The sequence below is a fragment of the Ailuropoda melanoleuca genome, chromosome 5, assembly GCF_002007445.2.
Source record: "Ailuropoda melanoleuca isolate Jingjing chromosome 5, ASM200744v2, whole genome shotgun sequence".
In the NCBI taxonomy this organism is placed as follows: domain Eukaryota; kingdom Metazoa; phylum Chordata; class Mammalia; order Carnivora; family Ursidae; genus Ailuropoda; species Ailuropoda melanoleuca.
In genome coordinates, this window is record NC_048222.1 from 41699679 (window position 1) to 41725279 (window position 25601).

At 50.4% G+C, this 25601-nt stretch overlaps 1 protein-coding gene across 2 annotated transcripts in view; it reads left to right on the plus strand.

Moving 5' to 3' along the window:
• MEGF11 (multiple EGF like domains 11) overlaps positions 1-25601 on the plus strand; it is a 219194-nt gene that overhangs the window by 139604 nt on the left and 53989 nt on the right. For both annotated transcript variants that reach the window (XM_002914259.4, XM_019794154.2), the window contains exons 5-8: positions 5629-5875; positions 7167-7287; positions 14487-14623; positions 19349-19561. In XM_002914259.4, coding sequence (XP_002914305.2) covers positions 5629-5875; positions 7167-7287; positions 14487-14623; positions 19349-19561 — 718 coding nt within the window. The remainder of the gene's footprint in view (positions 1-5628; positions 5876-7166; positions 7288-14486; positions 14624-19348; positions 19562-25601) is intronic.

The following is a 25601-nucleotide window of genomic DNA, read 5'->3' on the forward strand; positions in this document are numbered from 1 at the left end:
ATCTTTAAAAAAAAAAAAAAGAAAAGTACCTGTGACAAATGAGCCTCTGCTTTCTCATCACTTTGTGAATGATCCAAGAGGGCTGTTTAAGGCCAGGCTGGCTGCCAGTGTCCCATGTCCCCTCTTCCATCAACACCAGACCGCACTCAGCAGGACAGCAGTGGTTAGGAGCTCAAATGCCCAGTCACTCCGCAGCTGTGTGACTTTGGACAAGTTATGTCACCTCTCTGGGCCTCCAGATCCTGATCTACAAAACGGAGATCATAAAGCATCCCTTGCAAACGGGCTGTTGTAGGAATTAAGTGAGCTGGGAACACATAAGCCCTGGACCCTGAAGTCTAAAAGAGGTCAGCGGGGCGAGGCGCTGACCAGAAAAGGGGAGGTGAGTTGGCCAGCTTGAAGGAACAGAACAAGCCAGGCCATGCAGTAGTTGCCCAGAGAAGATACATCTACTTGAAACATCAGCCAAAGCCAGAAATAATGAGAAAGAAACATCTGTGACAAAGAGTGGGTGAGGGGGGTGACATTCCAAGGCCAAATTGGAAAGTGTTTGTGAGTATCTGTGAAAGAATGCAAAGTCCTGTTGTAATTTTAATGACCATAGTTTTTATTCACCTTCACCAGGGAAGATAATTGACTCGCCACAGCTCTGCCTCATTTCTCTGTCATTGCTGGGGAATGAGGTGTTTTTAAGTGGATTTTCTAGATAACTGAAGCTTATCCCTGTGAACCCTAACATTTTTTTTTTCATTTAATCACTCTGAAGGGAAATTTATATGGAACGGATTACACACTTCCCTGCTTCCTTAATCAGAATATTCTAAATTGAATGTAACCTCTTCCTGTCAACTTGGATTTGCGGGGCTCGTTGCCCCTATATTAATGGCTCCGTTAATACAGCAAATGCTTTACCTTTTTTTTTAGTCCAGAGGTATTTTCTGTTTGTTTCCATGGTTTCCAACTGTGATATGAAGTTCTTTATATGTATTTTTAGGAGCTCCATAAAACATACACACGGACACAAATTGAGACGTGTGTATATACGCAGAGTCACCCTGAGAACCCAGATTGTCAGGTTTCATGGAATTGTGTTTATCTGTGCTTCTCTGACTCCTCAAAATGTCTATATTGCTGTATTCCCAGTGACCAAGATTAATGTTGTTCTCTTTCCCCCAGTGTCATGGCTCTTCCCCTTGTGATTCGCATAAAGAGTTAGGGTTAGTGGCACCAATATCCACCCAGCAGCCCAAGACTGAGCTGGGCTGACATCCTTCCTCCCTCCTCTTCCTTCCCCCAGCCCCCCGTCGGTCACCAAGTCCTTGCTGCTTATACCGCATCAATACAGCTGAAATCTGTCCCCTTCCCTCCGTCCCAGTGCTACTACCTTAGTCAAGGCCACCACCGTATCTTTGCTACTATAACAGCTGGTCTCCCTGACCCCACTGTCGCTCCGTCTCTCCTGCTCACACATCTGTTCTCACCAGCACAGTCTTTCCACGGCCACATCTAATCATGTCTGTCCCCTGCTTGGAGCACAGCCAGAGCTCCCCGGCTGCCGTTGCAGCAAGTCAGCACCCCTGAACACAGCTCACAAAGCCCTGGGACCTGCGACCCTGCCCAGGAAGCTGCCCCACCTATACCTTGCTCTCCCTGAAAGTCTATACTCCAGACACACATACGTTTTAAAATTTTCTCCCACGTCTTGCTTTTTCCCCAGCTCTAGGCTTTCACACGTATCAGTTCCTTCGCTTAGGAATATATAGAGAGAGAATAGATCATTTCCCATGCTCTCCCCTCCTTCCGGTCTCTTCTTTGAGGACATATTCCCTAGTCCCCCCAGTCTGGACTCAGACTCACCCATGCCCTTCTGTATTGTCTGGAACAACGCCTGCTGCAGCACGTCTGCGGTAGACCTTCAATGCTGCTTTAACATCTCCGCCCCCACGAGACTACACACCCTACAGTTTGGGGGTTTGGCTGTGCCACAGAGAATGGAGGTCACCTCTGATAAGCAAAGTGTAGCCCTGGGATGCACCAAGGACAAACTGGCTTTGGACTCTAACAGTTTCCTTCAGAGTCAAGGTCTGAGGGCAGTAACTATGGCCCTGACAATGAAGGGAATCCCTTGTTCTGGATCCTGGGGTTGTCCCCAGTGATGAGCAGAGAAGTGGCTAACCTACATGGTGTCTCTGCACTCACACCTCAGAGTTTCTGTCCTCAGAATCATCATTCAGAAAGTGTCCCATTTACCAGCAGGGGAGATTGCTGGAGCCAGACCTGAGCCCGCCCTTGACCATAACCTTGGGCCATCACTTAACCTCTCTGACCCTTTATTTCCCCACCTGTAAAATGGAGAGTAATAAAACCTGACTTACAGGGTTTTAAATGTCACAAGTGAGCATTTAAAATGGGGTTGTCATTATCATTACAATGGAGTCACATCATATATACATTAAATTTATGGGAATTCAACTACGTGTGCTTGGCAACAAAAAGAGAGAGAGAAATGGTATAGTAGGTAATTCGGCTAGTCTTTCTGCTTGCTGATATATGTCCCAGAGAGTGGGTGAGGTGGGGGGACACCGACTGCTGGGTACTCCCATCACTCTCAGTGCCGTGAACCTCTTCCAGGGTGGGTGGAGGTTGTAACTATAACTGGACTTGATTTTTTTTAAATTGAGATGTAATTGATATATTAGTTTCAGGTATATAATGTAATGATTCCCCATTTGTATATATTGTTAAATGATCACCAGAAGTCTAGTTAACATCTGTCACCATACATGCTTACACATTTTTTCTTATGATGAGAAACTTTAAGATCTCCTCTTAGCAACTTTCATGTATTATTAATTATACAGCATTATTAGCTAGAGTCACCATGCTGCACATTACCTCCCCATGGTTTGTTTATTTTGTAACTAGAGCTTTGTCCCTTCTGATCACCTTCACCCATTTCACCCACTTCCTACGCCCCACCTCTGGTAACCAGCAATCTGTTCTTTGCATCTATGAGTCTGGTTTTTGTCTGCTTCTTTGTTTTTTAGATTCCACATAAGTGAAATCAGACGGTGTTTGTCTTTCTCTGTCTGACTTATTTCATTTAGCATAATGTCCTCAAGGTCCATCCTTGTTGTCACAAATGACAGGATTTCCTTCTTTAGTGGCTGAATGATATTCCTGTGTGTGTGTGTGTGTGTGTGTGTGTGTGTGTGTGTATATATATATATATATATATTACATTGTGTATGTGTGTGTGTGTATACACCACATCTTCTTTATCCATTCATCCATCCATCAGTGGACACTTAGGTTGCTTCCATGTCTTGGCTATTGTAAATAATGTTGCAATGAACACAGGGGTGCATGTATCTTTTTGAGTTAGTGTTTTCATTTCCTTTGGATAAATACCCAGAGGTGGAATTACTGGATCATATGATAGCTCTATTTTTAATTTTTTAAGGAACCTCCATACTGTTTTCCAGAGTGGTTGCACTAATTTCCATTCCCACTGACAACGCACAAGGGTTCCCTTTCCTCCACATCTCCGCCAACACTTGTTATTTCTTGTCTTTTGATACTAGCCATTCTCATAGGTATGAGGTGATATCTCATTGCGGTTTTTGATTTGTATTTCCCTGATGATTAGTGATGATAAGCACCTTTTCGTATACCTGTTGGCCATCTGTACATCCTCTTTGTAAAAATGTCTATTCAGACCTTTTGCCCATTTTTAAATCAGATCATTTGGTTTTTTGCTATTGAGTTGTTCTGTTGAGTTCTTTATATATTTTGAATGTTAATCCTTTGTCAGTTATATGATTTGCAGATGTTTTCTCCCATTCATTAGGCTGCCTTTTCATTTTGTTGATGGTTTCCTTTGCTATGCAGAAGCTTTTTAGTTTGATGTAGTCCCACTTGTTTTTGCTTTTGTTGCCTTTGCTTTTAGTGTCAAATCCAGAAAATTATCACAAGACCTATGTCAAGAGCTCACCACCTATGTTTTCTTCTAGGAGTTTTATGGTTTCAGGTCTTACACTTAGGTCNAGGTCTTTTTTTTTTTTTTTTTTTTAGATTTTATTTATTTATTTGACAGAGAGAGACAGTGAGAGAGGGAACACAAGCAAGGGGAGTGTGAGAGGGAGAACCAGGCTTCCTGCTGAGCAGGGAGCCGATGTGGGGCTGGATCCCAGGATCCTGGGATCATGACCTGTGCTGAAGGCAGACGCTTAATGGCTGAGCCACCCAGGCACCCCTACACTTTGGTCTTAACTCCATTTTGGGTCAACGTTTGTGTATGATGTAAAATAGTGGTCAAGTTTCATTCTTTTGTGCGTGGCTGTCCAGTTTTCCTGACACCATTTATTGAAGAGGCTTTCCTTTCCCCACTGTATATTCTTGGCTCCTTTATCATAAGTTAATGGACCGTATATGCATGGGTTTATTTCTGGGCTCTGTTCTGTTCTATTGATCCATGTGTCTGTTTTTATGCCAATACCATACTGTTTTGATTACTATAGCTTTGTAATACAGTATGAAATCAGGAAGTCGAGGAAGTCTTGTCTGGGTCTCCTTATCTGGGAGCAATCTTTTCATTGAACTTCTCCTAGAACATTATTTGTGCCAGTCCACGTCCATGCTTGAACTCCACATCCACCATACTCTAGGATTCAAGTGGATGAGGCTATGGTTTGAGGACGTCTTGTAATTGTGTGTCCTGTATGCACAAGATGAGGGTCAGAGTGGGAGGTGGCAGCAGGCTGGGTGACTTACCTGGGGCTCTGCCATTCGGGCCCTTTTCATAGCTGTGGAAATTTCTGCAAAGCTTGTTCAGATAGTGCTCTTTGAAGCATTTAATTACATATAAAGATCTTGAAGGCTCTCTGTCCCTCCCCAGGGAAACATTACTTTTTCCTGCTCCTTCTGAATTTGGCTATTTGGAAAGTAAAGAAATTGAACTGAAGATGAAGCAATGGGGGTTGGGGGGGGGAGGCATTACTGAAAGGGAGAAGCAGCGGAGAGAGAGATGGGAAGGGTGACAGGGAGACGGAGTCAGCCAGGGGAGGTGCAGGGAGGTGGAAGACAGGTTCACCGAGACTGCGGTGCAGGAGGTGAGAAAACTAATCAGTTTCAGGAAGAGAGGGAAAGAGGCAGGAAAGAGAGAGAGAGATGGGGGGTGAGCTGGGGGAGGTACAAAGAAGGGGGGCAGTGAGTAGGGTCACAGAAAAGAGGACTGGCAAATCAGGAGAGAGACAGCCTGGCTGAGAGAAAGAGAGAGCTAACCAAGAAGAATTTAGCAAAGCCAGAGGAAGGTAAAGAGTTTGTGGTTCCAGAATTTCAGTGCAGGGGAGGGGCTTCAGGGAAGCACTGGTTGGAATGGGGTGGCTCTGACCAGGAGATGCCTTGAACAAACAGTCTTCTTAGCTCGTCTTATTATTGGAGTGGCTTAGCCAAGAGCTGGTGGAGGTTATGAGGCACCAAAGCTTCCACCCAAACGGCCCTTGCTGCTTCCACCCCAGTGGAGAGCAGTGCAGAGCTGCGAAGGCCGTCGGCTATCGATGCTGGCCCGCATCCCAAGGAAAGTCCCTCGGGGGCCTCCCTCAGCGCTGACCGGCTCCTCTCTTGCAGGCTGTGACAGCGACCACTGGGGTCCCCACTGCAGCAACCGGTGCCAGTGCCAGAACGGAGCCCTGTGCAACCCCATCACGGGCGCCTGCGTGTGTGCGGCCGGCTTCCGCGGCTGGCGCTGCGAGGAGCTCTGCGCGCCCGGCACCCACGGCAAGGGCTGCCAGCTGCCGTGCCAGTGCCGCCACGGAGCCAGCTGCGACCCGCGCACCGGCCAGTGCCTCTGCGCGCCGGGCTACACCGGAGTCTAGTGAGTACCGCCCGCGGGGCCCGAGGGGGGGGCGGGGCCGCTCCCTCCCGCAGCTGCGCGGTCCGCCCCTGGCGCCTGACTGCTGGGCACCGCGGTCGTCGCCACAGAAGGAAGTTAAGGCAGTCCTGGCTGTCAGATCTCCCGCGCTGTGATTCCAAGTCCTACAGAGGTTAAATGCCCAGGCGTCTCCCGCGCAGGTCTCAGGTCCCTCCCACCCAGGCCCCAGGGTGACTGGTGCAAGCGGAGACCAAGCATGGCCAGGGGAGTTCATTAAACTCCTCCCCCTTCCTGTGGGCGGGGGCGCCCCAGACCTTAGCTTGGCATTCTCCTCCGATCATAACCCAAATGCCGCCGCTCCCTGGGTCTGACCCTTGAGGCCACTGGAGAAAGAGGTGGGTGAGGGCCCTGGGCAGGTATGCATAGATTCGGGGAATTTACTGTGCCTGTTCTCTCCCTTGCCTTCTCCCCTCAGACCCCATACAGCCCCTCACTCTAGTTTTCTGGAGTCTGTACTGACAGGGGACCACCAAGACTGCTTAATTGAGACCCCCTCAGAGGCAAGATTGAAGTTCTCCTCCCCATCTGTTCGAAGGCTCAGTGGCCTCCCAATAGCCCTAGATCCTGAGAGGGCCCCCAAGGACACTGGCCAGGGACAGACACATCCTTGATTGAGGATGTTTCCTGCCCTGATGTCTGGCTGGCTGCAGGGCCAGCTCCAGCTGGAGGCCAGGGCCATTGCCCTAAGGCCCAAGGCCAAGATCCTGTGTAAATCCTCCCTCATACCTCAGCAGGGCACATGAGCCTGTTAGGATAGCTGAGAACCTTACAGAGTGTGGAAGTGGGGCAGGCCCCAGATACTCCCTCTCCGAATCTTCAAAGAAACTAAGTGGATTCTTAAAAGCTGGATTGATAACCACTTCTCAGTGCCTTTACTCATGCTGTTCCTTTTGCCTGACATGCCCTTCCTTCCCTTCTCCCAGTGAAACTTAACGTCACCCTCAGAACCCATGTAAAATGTCTTCCTCTTCCGGAAGACTTCCGCCCCAGGAGAATACTCTTTACACTACAAGCACTTAAGTGATCCCACAGGTACTGGCCCAAGCACACTACATTCCAGATCGTTATATCCGGGCCCTGTTTCCCCCTTCTGGCGGGAAGCGGGACTGCATTTCAGCTAACCATGGTCCAGTTCGCGCTGAGAACTCACTAATTCCTAGGGAGCCCTGGGGCCCTGGGGACCTGCCATCTGACTGAGAGCTGCCATGTCTAACGCCTCTGCTTCCCCATGCAGCTGTGAGGAGCTGTGCCCACCTGGGAGCCATGGCGCTCACTGTGAGCTGCGCTGCCCTTGCCAGAATGGGGGCACCTGCCACCACATCACGGGAGAGTGTGCCTGCCCCCCAGGCTGGACGGTAGGTGGGCCCACAGGACCTGGGTGGGACACTGTAAGAGGGGTGAGCATCCCTCACACACTTTGGGGGGCTAAATTCCTCTCCCACCCTGAAAACCCTCCCTCCTGTCTGTGGTCATGGGCGTCACGAGACACTGTCGGTGAACACAACTTTGAATCACGTCTGTATCTAAGGGCTGTGGGAACTGATGGCAAGTTACTTAACCTCTCTGAGCCTGTGGTCCCTCACGCTCAAAGGAGTTGAAATCTAGATTAGCTCTGTCCTTGGGCACGGGTACTCACCTGAGCTGCCATGGGCTCCGGGCCACATGTGGCAGAAAGGGTGTGGCATAAGGGCAGGGGAGCAGGTGGGAGAAGGAGGGAAGATGGCAGAGGATGGATCCCCGAAGTTCTAGAACTTCAGATTCCCAGCCTTTACCCCCAGCTCTCTCACACACACATCCTGGTTCTGTGCGCCCAGAATCTGGTATTTTAACATGTGTTCCGGGCGATTCTGATGCAACCTCCACCAATCCAGGTCTTGTGTCTGGGAACCACTATAATGGAAAAGGGGGATGGGAGTTATAACCTCACAGGGCTAAATTCAGGTGCTCCATCTAGTGTTGACCCTGAAATAAGCACTCAGTTACTCTAGTCTCTACTTCTCCATCTGTAAGCAGAACTGATACAGCAATAGGTAAGCCCGACCCTTTGTAGCTGCCACACTTGGCAAAAGGCTCACAGGAGGCGGTGCGTGTCCGAAGTGCCTTGCAAACTCTGAAGTCCTTTATAATTGCTTGTGTTCTATCCTGGGATCCCACAGACAATGCACAAGCCTCCTTTTTAGCCACACGCTCCCCTCCCCCACCAAAGACCCAAGCTTCTCCGGAGCAGCGAGTCGGTGAGGCTGACTATCCGGCGCCAAGTCCCGCCTCTGTTTCAGGGGAAGCTGGGTGCCCCAGCTGGCTGCCTCCCTTGGGGCCTGAGACTTTGCAGAGCCGGAGAGGACAGGGTTGCTGAGCGGCAGCAGGGTATTTCGGGAGGCTGTGAAGGCAGAGGTCACACGGAGCAGCAGGGGCGATGCCTGCAGGGCCCACTGAGGCACGGATTTGCCAGGACTTGCTGGAGCAGGAAAGGACCGGGGGATGATTTGGTGCAGCAGTGTCCAAACCTGGCTGCACACCAGAGTTTCTGGGGGCGGGGGCAGACCCCACCAGGGACCTTCTGGGGCCTGGATCTCTATCTTTAATAAGCTCCCCAGGTGATTCTGAGGCAGCCAACCCTGTATGCTGGTCTGCCTTTGGAAATAATTGATCGAGTCTGTAGGATTTCCTTCTGTGTTTCACAGAACCCTAGGGTTTCTTGGGGGTGAGGGTGAGGGGCCTGATGATTAGGGCTCTCGGTCCCACATGCCCTCTCTTCTCCATTTAAATCTACTTTCTATATGGAGGTTCTAGGTAAGACTTCAGATACAAACAGGGTCTCCCAGCTTTTAGAGTTTGAACACCACTGGTGTTCAGTAAGTCCTTTTCTCAGATGAGGGAGCTGAGGCCCGGAGAAGCTGAGTAACCTGCCCAGGGCCACGCTGCTGGTTAAGAGGAACGTGGGCTAGCATCCGGGTGTCCTGACTCTGGACTCCCCACCCCCAGCCCTTGGTGTCTGAGGACCAAGGGGTCTGCTGCTACCTCTCCCACACCTGCCCATCTCTTCCACCCTGAACCACTCTCTGGAAAGACCCTCTTATCTCCAGCCAGCTTCCAGAATTCTACCACCCACAGACTGGGTCCTCGGAGGCCCAGCAGCAGGCAGTGAGGTTGGCTCTGGGTGAGGTAGGAGGAGAATGGGCCACAGGCAGGCCCTGTACCTGTAAAGGCCTCTCCGGAGAGACTGATGGAGGCCAGTGGTCAGAGAAGGGGAAGGGAGGAGGCCTACACGTGGAGGAATTTTTTTTCTCCCCAACACAGTGAGAGGTTTGCTCTTCCCGATGACAGGAAGCTCCATCAATGGAAGCCTTTAGATTGGGGGACTTTATCTTTTTAATTTTATTGTAGACAATTGCGTTTCTATTTTTGACACAGCATTTAACTTGCAGATTTGTATGGATTATTAATACCCTTCGTGCATGCAGAGTCACTGCGACTCGGCCCTGAGGCCCCTCCCCGGAAGGGCTGGGCCTGAGAAGAGGGTGCTGGGCAGAAGGGTCCTGCCTTGATCATCCTCCAAGGCCTCACTTTCTCATTGGTCCCAGGAGGTTCAGCCACCCTCAGAGATCTAAAGAACACAGTCGCTGGCTCACACAGTGCGGCTCCCCGAAGGGCTGAGGCCTTGTGCAGAGCAGGAGAAGAGCCCCAGGATCTCTGGCCCTCCAGGCCCCTCCTCAGAGATTCCTGGCCACCAGGCTCTAAGTATGCCTGTAGGACACTCCACTTGCCTAGCTGTCGTTAGCTCGTTCCAGGAGGGGCCTTTGCGAAGAGCCTGGGAAATTACTCTTTTTCTTTGACCATTCGGAGGAGAGAAAGCAGGTGTCAGCAGTTGGATGACTGCAGACAGAAAGGGAAGTAAGAGATGTGATCGGCGCCTGTTAGGAGTCCCCAGTCCGATGGTGGAGGCTGGGTATAGTGTGTGTATGTGCACGTACGCATGCACGCACACACACGGAACAACAGGACTGAGGAGAGATGGGGCTGAGGTGCTGGGACTTAGGACCAGGTGTCACAGCGGGCCAGACATTGGCCTTTGGAACTGAGGCTGCAAAATCGCGGTAGGCTTTAGGTTTCATAGAGACCCACGCCCTGGCCAGTACCCGGACCATTTCCTCAGCACCCACGCCAGCCACTGGTCACTGACCACTGAGAGCATCCATGCTACCTGGGATGGTGGTGGTCATTAGAAATGCCTTCAGGTGGTTGGAGAGGCGGAGCGGTGCCTTCTCTGGGGGAATCGGTGTGGCCTGCCTGAGTCCTTTTATAATTTATGCTCCATTTAGCCACGGTCCTCTTAAGGAGTGGCTGGTTTCCAGGTTTGACAAACCATTTGGTATAACCAGTTCGGAGAGGAGGGAGACTATTGCCCCCCCTCATCTCCAACCTTCTGGATGCCACCGTGCCCAAGCTCCTGCTACAGTTGGACATGTATGCTCTAGTTGACCGTACGGTAGGTGTGTTAGTCTGCTAGGGCTGTTGTAACAAAGTCGCAGAGACTGGGGGGCTTAAACAGCAGAACTGTATTTTCTCCCAGTTCTTGAGGCTGGAAGTCCAAGTTCAAGGTGCTAGCAGGGTTGGATCCTTCTGAGACCTTCTGCCTTCATTTGTAGTTGGCCGCCTTCCCCTGTGTCTTCACACGGTCTTCCCTCTGTGCGTGTCTGTGTGCTAATCTCCTCTTCTTACAAGGATACCCACCAGATTGGATTAGAGCCCACCCTAATGGTCTCGTTTTAACTTCATTACTTCTATTAAGGTATCTCCAAATACAGTCACATTCTGAGCTACCTGGAGTTCAGATGATATGAATTTGGGGAGACACAATTCAGCTCATAAAGCAGAAGTGAAACCAGAAGAGAAGCCACAGCCTTCTCTTAAGCTTACACTTTGCTGCCTGCTCTCTCCCCCACCCAACCCCCGAAGCCTGTTCTTCCAACCAGCAACATTACCAGTGAAGGTTCTCCCACTCTTCCAAGGCTTTGCTGGTCCTGGGCCCCTACCAAGTGCAACATCAGGTGTCCACTTGGGTGGAATTAATATTAATTAAGGACCTGCTCTTTAGGATACTGTACTAGGTTCCTTCCCTTCTCTTACCTCACTCAACCTCCACAACCACCTTGGACACTGGGAGTTTCGACTCCCATTTTATAGGTGAGGAAACAGGCTCAGAACATCCTAGCTCAGCCATCTGGGAGGAGGCAGAGGTGGGACTTGAGCCCAAATGCTGACTTTGAGTCCGGTGTTCTGTCAAGCACACCAGACAGCAGGCCTTCCAAGGTATTGAATTCCTTCAGGCTCCAGGAGCTCAAGCCCAAGGAGGAGGCCAGGGATCCAGTCATCTAGGTGCCTGCAGTTGGGGAACATTGATCAGGGACTTACGGAGGTGCTTGCCCACCTGTCGGAAAACTCTCCAGGATGCTTGATCTCCTCGGGAAATGTTGGAAGGAAGTACTCTGTGTACCAAGCTTCCCTACTGGCCTCCTCGGTGGGCCCTGGTCATGTCTCAGAAGCTTGTGGGGTGCAGTGAGGAATGTAGGCCTTGAAGCTAGAAGTCCAAGATCTGGGGAATTCCTACCACCTCCAGGAGGAAGAGGCACCCTTCCTCTGTGGCTTTTCCCTGCCCCTTCCTCACGTACACACTCATCTTGCTGTCCTCGGCTGCTGCCTCTGTCCCTTCAATCCTCCTTCCCCTGCCCCACCTCCGCCCCTCACCTCCTCACATGTGGGGAAGAGAAATCTGATCCAAAAGGCCTCCCACTTAATTCATTACAGTAAACTGGATGATATTGAAAAATGACTCGGGTCTGGCAGCATTTTCCTAAGCAAACTAGCTTCCTCTGGGTTGGCAATTTTTGGTGCTTAATAACTGTGTGTTGAACTAATTGATTAATGAATTGTGGGAGAATCCTCGGTCTCCATAAGAGAAATGACTGTCTCTGGTGTGTGAGAGGCTGGAAGGGCAGCTGGTTCAGATTTCTGTCTAATAAAGACCTAAGAATCATAGATATAATGTTTAAAGTTACCTTATCCCACAAGGCTAGTACTGGAGGGAGGGAAAGTAGTCCTCCAACTCACTGACGAATCCCACTCCAGAAGGCAGCTGTGTTCACATCTTGTGTTTCGTCTGGCATTTCCATGCTTCACTGCTATTTCCTGATTTTTCTGTTATAGATATTTGTTGAATCTGTTGACTTCCTACGATAGAATAAGATTCAGATCAGATGCGGACAAGTGCAACCCTTCCCCCACCCCCTCAAGTGGGACTTTGTTATAATTTTTGGTCTAATCATTTTGATGACATTAATGATTTCATAATGTCATGACATAATGAATTCAAAATCAATGTTTATGTTGATATGCTTACTTACATATCATCGCTAATTTATCCCTAAAACTCTCTGGCAGAACTTGAAAAGACCTCCCAATAAGGTCAGACACATCAGAAATCTCTCAATTTGGTTTTTGCTTCTGTTTTTTACTTTGAGGCCACACTCCCACACTGAGGCTTTGTGTGTTTCAGTTCCTGCTGCTTGGTGTCATTTTGGACTTCCTTTCACTGCCACCCTGTAATTCCCTTCACCTCCCTCTTAAGTTGGTGTCTCCATTTCTTTCTTTTTCTTGGATAATTCTTTCTGAGGAAAGAAAAAAAAAATCCTCCAGCAGCTTCCTGAGAAAGTTCATGGAAAGTTAATTTTTTGAGGCTGTTCCAATCTGAAAATGCCTTTATTGAATCCCTACTTAAGTGTTAGTTTAGCTGGTTATAGAATTCTAAGTTGCAAATTATTTTCCTCTGAATTTCTAAGGCATTGCTCCATTATCTTCTAGCTTCTAGTTAAGCCCAATACCTTTTGGTTCCTGTTCTTTTGTGTGTGACTTTCTAAAAAGCTTTGAGGAGAATTTATCCATAGAAGTATAAAAATTTGTGGTGATAAGACTTAATGTGGGTCTTTTTCACTTTTCATGCTGGATACCTTATAGACCTTTTCAATTCAGAGATCAGTGCTTTCTATCCTTCCATTCTGGGGAAATTTTTTTGTATTATATTTCCCATTTAATTTAGGCACCACCCTTTTCTCTGTTCCGCTGTCTGGAATCCTCTGTTAATCAGATATCAGACCTCCTGGGCCGATCCTCTAAGATTATTATATTTTGCCTACAATTTCCTTCCTTGGTACCTCCCCTTCTTCCCCTTCTTTCTTGTTCTTCTTTGTGGGAGATTTCTTTATCTTCCAGCTTTTCTATTGCAATTTTAAAAATTTCTGCCATCTTATTTTTAGATTTCAAAAACTCTTTACTTTTCTCTGGGTATCCCCTTTTATAATACTCCACTCTTTCATAGATAAAATAATTTCATATAACCACCTACAGATATTCATTTTTAATTATAATAGAAGCTCATAATTCTCTTTTTAGAAGTTTTCTTTGCTCCGGCATAGTTCCCATTTCCTCTGTGTTCCACTTGTGTATTTATCTGCTTAGGTCTTCACCTGTCGTGGTAGAGCCTTATTTGAACTACCTAGTGATCCTTCACCACCTGTTCATGTTTTATGGTGCGCCTCAGGAAAGCTGGTTGGTACTGATGGGACCCTTAAATATCAGTATCGTAGGTCTTTCCTTTTGGGTTTATCGGTGCCCCCAGAAAAGAATCCTCCAAAACCCTGCCAGCGGGAATAGAGTCTGGTAATCAGCAGTCTAGTTGCTGAGCAGGCAGAGTCGTGCGGGACCCCCGTTCTCCTGGCACCCCTTCAGCCATGCTTGGCATCCTGTGTCCAAGCCTACATGGGCCAACCTCTTCAAAAGTCAACTGTCAGGCTTCTCCCAGATTGGGCAAGTCACCTGACTACTTGAAGCGGGGGCAGAGATCTGGAGTCTTATTCTCTCTTTTATACACTTTCAAACAACCCTCCTGTTCCAGCATACCTGCCCTCTGACCCTTAGAAGTTACTGCTCTCTCTGATTCCTGAGCTTTTCCAAGGTTACCATCTTCTAGCCTGTGACATCTCATGTCCTGCATGGCCTCTGCTCCCATTCCTTTTGTCCTTGTAGACTCGCCTTTTCCCCTTTGCTCTTGTGTTAGCAGGGCTTGGGAATGGAGTGGAGATAAAGTGTGTGTTTCCAGACCACCATGTTTAATCAGAGTCTCTTTGTTTTTCCTCGGCACTTTATGGTAGGCCAGTGTGAGAGCGCTTAGTGCAGTGTGGTTTAGTTATCTGCTTTCCTCGCCTCTCTCCCCAGGAAACTGGGAGATCACAAATGGAGCCTCTCATATTTTTATATCCCTAATGTCTAGCACAACGCCTGGTATACAGTAGGCACTCAATAAATGTGTCCTGACTAATTGGAGGAGCCAGTTGGCCTCAGTCTCTCTATCTCTCAAATGGGGCTTTGGAGCCACAATGTCAAGCTTCTTATACTTCTGTCAATGGGAAGAAAGTCGCGCTGACGAAACAGTGTGGTCCCCTAGGGTGGGCCGCTTCTAGGAGAGAGTGGCGTCACGTGTGTCTTCCCTCCTCTGTTTCAGGGAGCAGTGTGTGCCCAGCCCTGCCCACCGGGGACGTTCGGCCAGAACTGCAGCCAGGAGTGTCCTTGCCACCACGGAGGGCAGTGTGATCACGTGACTGGCCAGTGCCACTGTACAGCTGGCTACATGGGGGACAGGTAGGAGAAGGGTCAGCTGTCGTCCTCGCTATGTGTGGTGCTCATTTTCCCAGCGGTCTTGCAGAGAGTGGCTGAGGTTTATCAGCCCGCACAGCATTCCTCTTTGAGCTTCCCTGCTTTCTCAGAGAGCTTTCGGAGTCCTCCTGCCAGGAAGATTTGTCAACTCATCCTTCTTGGCCCTTGGCCTGCTACACACACACTCGCCCCTTCCCCTGCCCAGTGACCCAAGCCCTACGCTTGCCCTGACTGCCCGGGAGAGGGAGGTGAGCACCTATCATCCACTCTGCTTTCTGCCTTTACTGGAAAGAGGCAACAGCACCAATAATCCAAAGAAGCTGGGAGTGCAAACCAGTTCACACATTTTGCATAATTTCTTCTAGAACTGAAGTTTGATTCTTAATTTGGGTTGTACCCAAAGGATACTAGCATCGGTTAGCATCCTCTGAGCGCTAGTGGCCTGATAGCCGAACTGGAGCTCTAATGTTCTGCAATCAAACAGCCTTGCAGAGTGGATAGCCCACAGAACATATCACTGAGGAATTCCCGTATGTGCACATTTGCCATGGCAGGAAGAAGGATGCCACAACGATAGGGTAGGTGCAGTGGAAGAGAGAGAAGCAACAACTAGTGTGTTGAATGGTGAGTGATTTCAGAGCTGGAAGAGGACATTTGCCTCGGACAGGACCCGAGCCAAGCCTCAACTATACATGCCTTTTCTAGAAGAGAGAGAAGCAGTAGGGCAGAGGCTCTCACACCCCTTCTCTGCTTCTGTGGAATCCATGTTTCGTCTCTGGCCCTAGATTATGTTACTCTGCCCAGACAAAGTGAGGCAAAAGGAACATTTTTTCGCCATCCCTCTGCTTCCCCAGCCCAGGTAACATCAGCAAGCAGGGATCAAGGCTGCGCCAACTCATCGATCCTTCTGGCTGTGACAACATAATTGGACTCCTCCAACTGTCACTGGAGTCAAAGCCCCAAATCCTTGGTGATGTCCAGAAGAGCGATTTTCCGTGTTTTGCCTCTAGCCAAGTCTTTTGAGCCAGATCTCATCGCTGCGAGCTAGTGTTCATCTCCGTGAGCTTCCAGCCTTAGAACATGGGGTATGGCGTCTGGAGATCCTCCCTGACTTCTGTCAGGGAGGGGGTGTCTGGGGGGAGGTGGGTGGGAGGGGGGACTGAAGCACGGAGCCCAACTTCCCATCCTCACCCTCTCCCCCAGTAAGGAAACACTCAGGATACGCTAGTAGGGTCAGGAGCCGGAAGACCCCAGAACCAGAACAGGACCCTTCGTTTCAGTCCACCTGCACGTGAGAGGTACTCCAACTCACTTGTTGTTGGAGAGGAGCAGGCCTGACTTCCAGCTGCCTGGACTCTGAACCAGTAGACCGTACATCGTGGGCTCACTTGGTTTTCGCTGCCAGGATGTCCCCAACAGAAAAGTAATCCCGGTCCCTCTTCTTGTTGGGACCAGCCCTTGATCCTGGGGCAGAGAGAAATCCCAAACCCTTGGGGCCCTCTGAGCAAGCTTCACCCATCCACTGTAGAGAGTTCAGTGGGAGAACCAAGTAGCATTTGGGTTTCCCACCTCAACGGGCCGCCTAGTGTTTAATATTTTATAAAATTGCCTCCATTAATTTTGTAGGTGACAGCTGCATTAACCCTCCCCAAATCATTGCAAGCGTATTAACGTCGAGTGGGTGTAATAATGCGGGCCTCCCCGGATAGGCAGAATTCAGTGCAAATTAAACATGAAACATAACGAGGGTTTTGCAGCTCATTTTGTAATTTAATTGAGCAATGGATCTGGTTGTTAATGGCAATATCAGACACATTAGATTGATATGTTGCAAAGGAAGGATGTTTAAGTAGAAAACTAATTCCTGCTGTGATTACCCTTCTGTTCCACAGACCCCGTTATTAGCGTGCTTTGTGGAAAATTCATTAGCAGTCATTGCTTGATCTCTAAATAAATAAGTTGTTTAAATTGTGAGTAGGAAAAAAAAAAGGCTGATTATGTAAATGGATTAGCTTGTCAATATTTCATTTCCAGATTCTTTTTCTGGGGCTATGGAGTCAGTCACTTCATAAATAGGCTGGGTGGGGGAGTGCCTCCAGGAGGAGCTCACTGGCCAGGGCTCTGTCCGGTCCTGCTGGGCAGCAGGGAGCAGGAATGTTCCAGTGGAAAGAGGGGAGTTGTCAAGAGGGTCTCCTGGCTTGGGTTTCTTGCCCTGGTGTCTGAGACATCTGAGGAGAACCAAACTGAGTGACTTCTGGGAAAATCCATTCTGAGGCTGAAGAGGAGCTGCAATTCTGATACTGATTTTCCAGCCCTTCAAACTTTGTGTCCTGCCCTTCTGCCTCAGTTTCCCTCTTTCCCTCCCTCCATCCCGCTCCTTCTCCTCCTTCCTGTCTTCTACCTTCTGTTTCTTCTCCAGACAACCTCTTCCTTCTTTTCTCTTCCTCCCTCTGTTTTCTGTTCTCCTTCCCAAAGGGGACCTCGGCCTGGCTAAAATGCCACCGAGATCTTCTGGGCAACAGCCTGGGGTCATCTCGGCCACTTGCAGGCAGTCTGAGCTTGGAATACATCTTACCTGTCTGCATCCCAGCCCCCTCAGCTCCAGAGTGAGGGTGATGGGCATACCCACTGCTTCAGGGGCCCAGACCCCGGCTTCAGGGCCTGCCTAGCTGGGAGCCTCTCTCCGGCCGCTGCCCCAGGCTGTGGCCGTCCTCATCCCTGCTGCCCCTCCATTCTGCCTCATCCCTCCTTTTGCCGCAGTGACTCTGTGAGGGGGCAATGGATGACATTTTCCTTGGGGAAGCCCTCGAGGTTAGACCCCAGTCACTCTCCTCCTCTCCCTGTCATCCTGGGCACAAGGTGACAAAGAGAAGACAGACAGCGGCATCCCAGGCAGCGTTGCCAAGACTTGCGTCCAACACCCCAGCCACTCTGGGCCTCGGGCACTCGCCACCCAGCCCAACAACATCGCGAGGGCCCGGCCACGCCACGTGCCTGTGTGAGCAGCACCCAAGGGCCCCCAGACACGGCTCGGCCTGCCCTGCTGGGGAGAACAGCACGGGCTCCAACTCCTGGCTCTCCAAGGTTTAATAAAGAAGTTAGGGCTGTATTCTGTTTTTTTAAAAGCATCTTTTATTGCCCCCTCCCCCCCCGTTCTTGTGGAAGGCACAGGAAACCGGAAAATGCTTGTCTAGATGACAGTTAGAACACTTCAGAATTCCTCACATCCACTCCATGGTTAACATTTTGGAATTCTTCCCTTCGAGCCTTTTCATGCCAGCATCTGAGGCAGAAGGTCGGATGGGCTCTGTTCCGGGAACTTCAGAAAACAGTATTAACAATATTAATAATAACTAACATTTCTTCCTGAGCCCTTACCACACGTGGGACACCTTTCCAAACGTTTACATGCATTATCTCGTGTGATCCTCAGACAACCTGGTGAGCTTTAGTAATTATTGTCCCGTTTTATGACAAGAAAGCAGGTATCAGGACTGACTTTTCCGCACCGCTGGAGCCGTGCCGGGACGTGGGTCATGCAGAACCCCAGAGGCCACTTCCCTTGTCTCTGGGATGCAGGAGCCACCCACCTCTTTTACCCTGGGTGACCCAGGTGTCCCCCTGACCTTGTCAGGATCCGGGGCAGTGACAGTGACTCTGTATCACTGGGGAACAGCCCCGGTCTGGGGTGAGGGGTGTTGGGCAGTCAGCAGCAGACGCCACAGTCCTCCACAGAGGATGTACAACCAGTGGCTGTGACGCAGTGAGTGGAATGATTATGGTTACACTGGGAGCTCCAAGGAGCAGGCAAACTGCTTGACACAAAAGGGGCTCAGCCCTCCTCCTTGTGGGGGGGGTGCTGACCAGCTGGTGGGAGAGGCTCACCTTCTGCCTTGGGCACCCCACCCCGCGCCCCCGTCCAAGGAAGAGGAAATAGTCGCTGTTGTGGGGGATTCTCCCATCTAGTGAAGGAGTGTGCCTCTGGTGCTCGGGAAAGTTCCACACTGGTGGAGAAGACACGTCTCCAGGCAGACCCAGGGAGACTGGCCATCTGCCCAAAAGGCAAAGAAACAGAACAGTGAGTAGAAGTGAAAGGACTATGTTTCATCACACCTAAGAGGCCACGGATGGGAAAATGCATCATCGTTGTAACTACTGCTAAGAATGAGAACACTGATAATTAACCCATGACATGCCGCAAGTTGTAAGAAGACGGAACTGATGGCAGAGATGCTCAAACGTATTTTAAAAGCATAAGGTTTATTGTTTAACAGGTACAGAATTTCAGCTTTGGGAAGATGAAAAGGTTCTGGAGATGGTGGTGATGGTTGCTCAAAATGCGAATGTCTTTAATGTCACTGAAAAACGGTTGAAAGGGTAAATTTTATGTTACATATATTTTACTGCAATCAAAAAATGAAATAAAAACCACATTTCAGGCTTAGAAGCAATGAAATATGAAAGTACAAACTCAGTGCCGGGGGACCGAGAAGGGGACCAGGCACGAAGCGGGGACCTGACTAAGGGACTGAACCTCAGGAGCTTCCTAAAGGACGAGAAGGGAGCCAGGGAGGCTGGGACCGGGTGCAGCACTCTGGGATGGGGTGCAGCACGCCAGGCCCGGGGCCTGGAGGCAGAGGGTGCATGCTGGATGGATCTGGAAGGGGTGGCGAGGGGGCACAACCTCAGCCCCGGTCTGCTGTCCTGCAGGTGCCAAGAGGAGTGCCCCTTCGGGACGTTCGGCTTCCAGTGTTCGCAGCGCTGCGACTGCCACAATGGGGGCCAGTGCTCGCCCACCACCGGTGCCTGCGAGTGTGAGCCTGGCTACAAAGGCCCGCGCTGCCAGGAGCGGCTGTGCCCCGAGGGACTGCATGGCCCAGGCTGCACCTTGCCTTGCCCCTGTAATGCTGACAACACCATCAGGTACGAGCTGGGGTCCAGGGGGGCCTGGGGATGCTTGGGTGGGCAGGCACTGGTAGAGAGGGGGCTTCTCAGGGCATAGACATCCCCACCCGACCCTGTCTCCAGCTCGGTGACCCAGGCAGGACAGCAAAAGAGCTGGGACCTCAGTAGTCGCCTTTGCTAACTAACCACTCTGATGAAAAGAAGGGAAGCCAAAGCTGCACAGACAGCCAGGACTGGGACCCAAGTCACCTGCCTCTGTCTGCCACACCCGGCTGCCAGCTTGGAAAACGGGCCAACCTGAGACCCACCACAAAGGAGCAAGGAGGGAGTTTGGCGATCCTGAGGGCAGTGGGGTGGGATGGAGCCGCAGGGTCCCCTGGTGCTGGGATGGCTGGGCTCCCGTGCCACAGGCTCTGAGGGCATGGTCCTTGAGAAATGTCCCTTCCACAGGCCCCACATCTAACTTAGCCGTTCCCCAACCCCTAGAGGCCTGGAGACAAGATTGCCGGGGCAGAAGCAGAGGCTTGAGCCGCAGAGGGCCAGTACTGGAAGGGACCTTGGAGATCAGTAGGGCTCTCCCGGGGCCTGGAGAGGGCTGTCCCAGCAGGAGGGGGGAGAAGCAGGAGAGACAGAGATCAGGGCCAGCCTCTCCCTGCACTCTGTGCCCTTTTGGGCTTGAGGCCACCTTAGCTGAAGCTGGCACCAAGCGCTGCTTCCAGACGAGCCTGAATCTGGGGAGCAGAGAAGCCAGAGCCGCCCCCCAGTTCTCCTTTCCGCATCTCTTCGCTTCCTGCTTCATGCAGCAGCTGGCAGCACCCTCTGGTAGTAAATGAGGCTGTTGGCCCCAGAGAGGGCCTCCAGGGCCCTTGATGTGGCTGCCTCTTATCTGGGTGCTGAAGGGTGGGGGAGTCTCCCTTCTCCCCTCAGACCTGCAGGACAGCTCAGGGCAGGACTGGCAGCTCGGGGGGAGGGGGCTACCGTTTGCAGGCCAGAGATGCCTCTTCTTTGCAGCCCACTTGCTGGAATGGCCAGGACTCGGCCTCAGCTCCCTCTTCATTTCCAGCTTTTGATTCTCCACAAATCCCCCAAGAGCCTCTGGTCACCGCAAGCAGGGGCATCTTAGCAAGTGTTGTGGCTCAGGTGGGATCAGTCCTTGGTCCTCAGTCCCCGGAGCTGAGTGGCTAGGATGTTGCCACCCACAAGGCAGAGGGCTGGGAAGGAGGCTGATGAGAGGGGCTCTGCAACCAGCCGAGCAGGCCCGTCTATGACCCGAGCAGTCATTCACTCAGTCATCCACTCAGCAAACACCAAGTGCCTGCAGGGCCGAACCACAAGGAGGAAAGAGAGTCCCTGGGCACCAGTCCAGCCCTCAGGAACTCGGGTCTGGAGCGCCCGCACACACCGAGCACCTTCTCCCATATTTCTGCAAATACGAGACAGTAGCAGGAGTGAGGCACAGCTCTGTGTTATGTACTACTAAGAAAGGAGAATGCTGTCCACACAACCGTGACACACCATTGACTGTACAGCACATCCAATATGTGAGATGTGAAATGTGGGGGAAGGTGCATCTTAGAATCGGTCCCAACATGTGCTCAAGTAACTGACCGGGGCCTTGTATAGAAAGCACCAGAGGAAACTGCTGTGCTGGTCGGGGAGGTCTTCTTGGAGGAGGTGGCATCTGGGCTAAGCCTGGAGGACAGGGTAAGAGCTCTAAGCCTCTCAAGAGAGGGGCTCCATATGGCTGGCCAGGGGCTGGGCAGCTGCCTCAACCTGTTGCACTGGTGGAGAACAGCACCAGGAGCCCCCACCCCTGCGGCGACCAAGGGAGGACTGTCTCAGGGCCGGGAAGCAAGGCCACCACTGAGGTCCAGTGCAGGGAGAATCCCTGCCACAGAGATCCAACCAACCCCCAAATTAAAGAGCTATTGTTTTCCTCCTGTGCCTGAGCAGCCGTGCCCTGCATAATTTATTCTTCCTCTGAAGGAGTCCTCGATGCATTATTAATCTGGAAGGACTCCCTGTTCTCCGTCGCTAATCCCAGCCCATCCAATATATTGATGATTGTTTGCTTTAGTGTCTTTAACACGTGTCCTGTTGCAGGGACTAGGAGTCAGTAGTGTTTCTTAGAACTGGGGGCTCCAGGCTGGGCTCCTCGATGTCTGCATGACACTGAGCTGTGTCACAGCCTAGGCTCCTTGAGGGCGGGAGCTTGAGGGCGGGAGTGGCCTGGCTGGTCCCCCTCTGTGGCCTCAGTGTGGCCCGGTGCCTGGCACAGGGCAGACCTTCAGTGAGAAGAATCACTGAATTCCTTCGAAACAGCCCATTCCTCTAGGTGGTTCTGCCCCCGAGCTGATGTCTGCCTTATTATTTTTTTTAGTGATCGGCACGTTGGCCCTTATAATGGAACCCACGACACTCACACGTTTTCATTCACTCTAACTCAAGACTTTCTCAGCCTGGCCGCTGTTGACAATTGGGCTGTATAACTCTCTGATGCGGGAACTCATGTGTTTCGTCGGGCACTCAGCAGCATCCCCGGCCTCTCCCCCCTGGACGCCAGTAGCAACAACCAGGCCCCCAAGTTCCGACAGGCAAAGCTGTTTCCTGGGTGCAGAGGGGAGAGGCAACATCGCCCACGGTTAGAGCCTCTGGCCTGACTGTACTCTCTTCTGCTGCCCTGGGCTTTGTTCTCATGGTCACAGAGAGCACCTCTCTTCTTCTGTGGGGACACAGGTCACTCCTCTCTTCCATGAGCCTTTGTCCCATCACAGAGCCTTCTCTGGGATCCAAGAAAAGTAGAGGGGGGACTCTGACTCCTAGTCTTGAGGCAGTTAAGCTGTCCTGGGTGGGGTCTGGAACCCCTGAGTCCTGCCTTCAGAACTACCTCTGTCTGAGCAAATGTCCTGTTATGTGTACTTGTCCTCTCTGTGTCTCAGTTTCCCAATCCGTCCATCACCTTCATCAGCCCGTGGGGGTAAAAATTCTCTTGTGGTCTTTGGAAGGGACACTTCCCCCCAACTCCCTGAGAGATGGAGTGTGGGATCCCCAGAAACCTAGCCCCATTGTCCCTCTGGCTTCCAAGAGAGCGTACGACAGAGCCCCACCAAGAAGGCTTGCGAGGCCTTGAGCATCTTTCCCAGGGGGACAGAGTACTGTTAGCCTCCGACCAAAGGAAAGCATACTCACCTGGCCCCAGCCTCTGCCTGGTGCCCCTCTGGAGAGGCTGCTTCAAAGGGGTTGAATCCATGTGCCTGGGGAAGGACGAAGTGGCTGGCGAGGTTCCCCCATCACGTCGTCCTCTTTATAAGTGCTCTGTTGCACACACAAAGAAATGCTCCTCCTTCGTAAAGGAATAACCTTGAGAAAGAGAGTGCCCGTGTGTCAGGCCTCTGTCATGTCCCCACCACAACTGGATTGTCATAGACGAATTCTAGCAGCATGATCGTGTATTATTTTTGAAAGATTTTATTTAGCCAACAGATGCAGCACTGATAGAAATCTCAGAGCAACCAAGAAAAAAAAGAAAAAAAAAAATCCACCCTGAAAAGATTCCTGTATTGTTCAGCTTTCGGCTCCTATTAACTTGTGATTAATCTGTATCTGGAGAAAATGGCAGAAAGGCAAGAAAAAAAAAAAAAAAAAAACACCGAGAGCAAACTGAGCCAGCCTGAACACCGCTGTGACTTCTGCCTGAGCCCCACCAGCAGTCACTTGCCCACCGTGTGACCAAAGGGAATGGCTATGCCCCCACGGAGCAGGGAGCAGGGGGTGCCTGGGAGAGAGCGGACGTGAGGAAGGCACCCAGTGCTGGGTCGTAAATCACTCCACCAGCCATCGCTCTGCACTATCTCTTCAAAGGGATTTCAGAAGTTTTATAATAGATGATAAGCCATCAAATTAAGAAACTAGAAATCTTGTTTTTTACATAGAATTTTAGGGAGAGAGAAAGAAGTGATTTCAGAATCCGTTTTGAGCTTTCTGTTTCTCAGAGTGGAAAGTAAATTTGGCACCGAACACAGCCCTAAGCAGCCAAAACACGGGCAGCGGAGACAGCAAGCGGGCATCGCAGGAGTGCTTAGAAGTCAGCGTGTGCCAGCTGGCTCGTGCCTGTAGGCTCCCCACAGCGTGGTGGGCCCACCAGAGCCAACGCCTGCACTGAGAGTGTCCACCGATGGGAAGCGCATAAGCGCGCCTGAGACCCCTGGGCATTGCCGGGGCTGGGCGGAGCTGATGGCCACGGCCAATGCTGCTTGCTAGGTCCTCGTGTGTCTGTCCCCAGGGCTGTCACTGAGCCAGTCCCTCTAACCCCAGGGGAGGCCCCTGGAAGTTTGGAACCGAGAAGGGCTGGCTCAGAGTGTTGAGACAGAGTGGCGTGGCCCACATCTGTCCGGCTGAAGGTCAGGGCCACCACGCGGGGGCCCCCGCCCCATAGCACCCATGCAACCTACTGTTTCCCGCTCACAGTGTGGGGCTCAGGGAGGAGTTTGTCTGGAGCCAGGAAGGTCAGGAAGTCTTCAAGCCCTCATCCTCTTACATGAGTCTTCTTTTCTACATACAATTTTCATTGCTTTACATGTTTATAAATGTAACAGATGCCCAGTTTGGGAAAGTTCGAGAATACATAGAAATTTAAAGAAACAACTTCGAATCACTCATAATTTCTCAACCCAGAGGTGAGCCCCAAAACCATTTTGTTGTGATTTGTTCATTCTTCATCCATGTCTCTGTCTCTGTCCCCCCCCCTATATATATATACACTCACACATATATATATATATATATACACACACACATATATAGGCATCTTTTTTCCATATTTTAGATCATGACTGTATATAATTTGCTTATTTCACTTCACCTTATATCACTAACGAGTTTGGAAAACATTTGAATACTTCTCTGACATCCCTTCATACAAATTGTCATTATTCATTTAACAAGCACTTTGTTGCCAGGGGCAGCACGAGCCAGTCAGACAGACCTGGGTTTGAGTACCCGCTGCCACTGACTTAGCCGTGCGACCTTGGGCAAGTCACATAACCTCCAAGCGCTGTCTGTAAAATAGAGGCTCTCATGCCTAACTCACAGGCTTATCTGAAGATTGGAAATATGTGTGAAGTGCCTGGTGCTTTAATAGCCTGGTCACATTATTATTTAAGTTGCTTCCATTTCCCCACTGTTATAAATAATGCTTTCGGGAACATCTCTGTGCATAAATCTTTCTTCACAACTCTGATCATTTCCTTAGGCTAGAATCTTAGAAATGGAATTATAAGACCAAAGGGTCTGAATATTTTTAGGACTCTTGATACATAACCCCAAACAGTTTTCCAGAACACTTTACCAGCATTGAGTATTGTCCCTTTTCTTTAAAAAAAAAACAACAAAACAAAACCAAAACTTGACTATTTTGTTAGAGGTAAAGTGATTTCCAGTTGTTATTCTGACTTGGTAATTAATGAGACTAAACATTTTCCAAAATGATTATTAGCTACTTCCACTTACTATTCAGGAACTGTCTGCTCCTGTCCATCCCTCATTTTCTGTGAGAAAACCAGGGCTCCTGGAAGAGAAAGAGCTTGGCTGGGCTTCACACAATTAGTGTATTCATTAATTCATTTGCCAAATATGTATTGAGCATCTCCAATGTGCCAGGGACTCTGCGGGGCCCTGGGGTACAATACAGAGAAGGTGAGGTAGACAGAGGGCCTCCCCCCATGGAGCTGCCACCTGGTGGTGGAGACAGATGATAAGTCAATAGACACAGACAGTAATTACTTGTAGTGAAAGTACTATTCACTCCCAGATACTTAATGGGGCAGTGAATACAAGCCAGGCACTGGGGATCCACCAGTCACCCAGTGAGACAAAGCCCATGTCCTTGTGGAATTTAGCAGAATGAAGACTTGTACCCAGGCTCCCCTGCCAGCCCAAAGCATGTTTCTTTTGATCCTATCCCTTGAGCTGGACTCCGGAGCTGGGAGGCAGGTGACACAGGAAATCTAGGAAGGTCGGCTTGTCACTACCATCCAGCGTCTTCTCTGGAGTGTTAGTC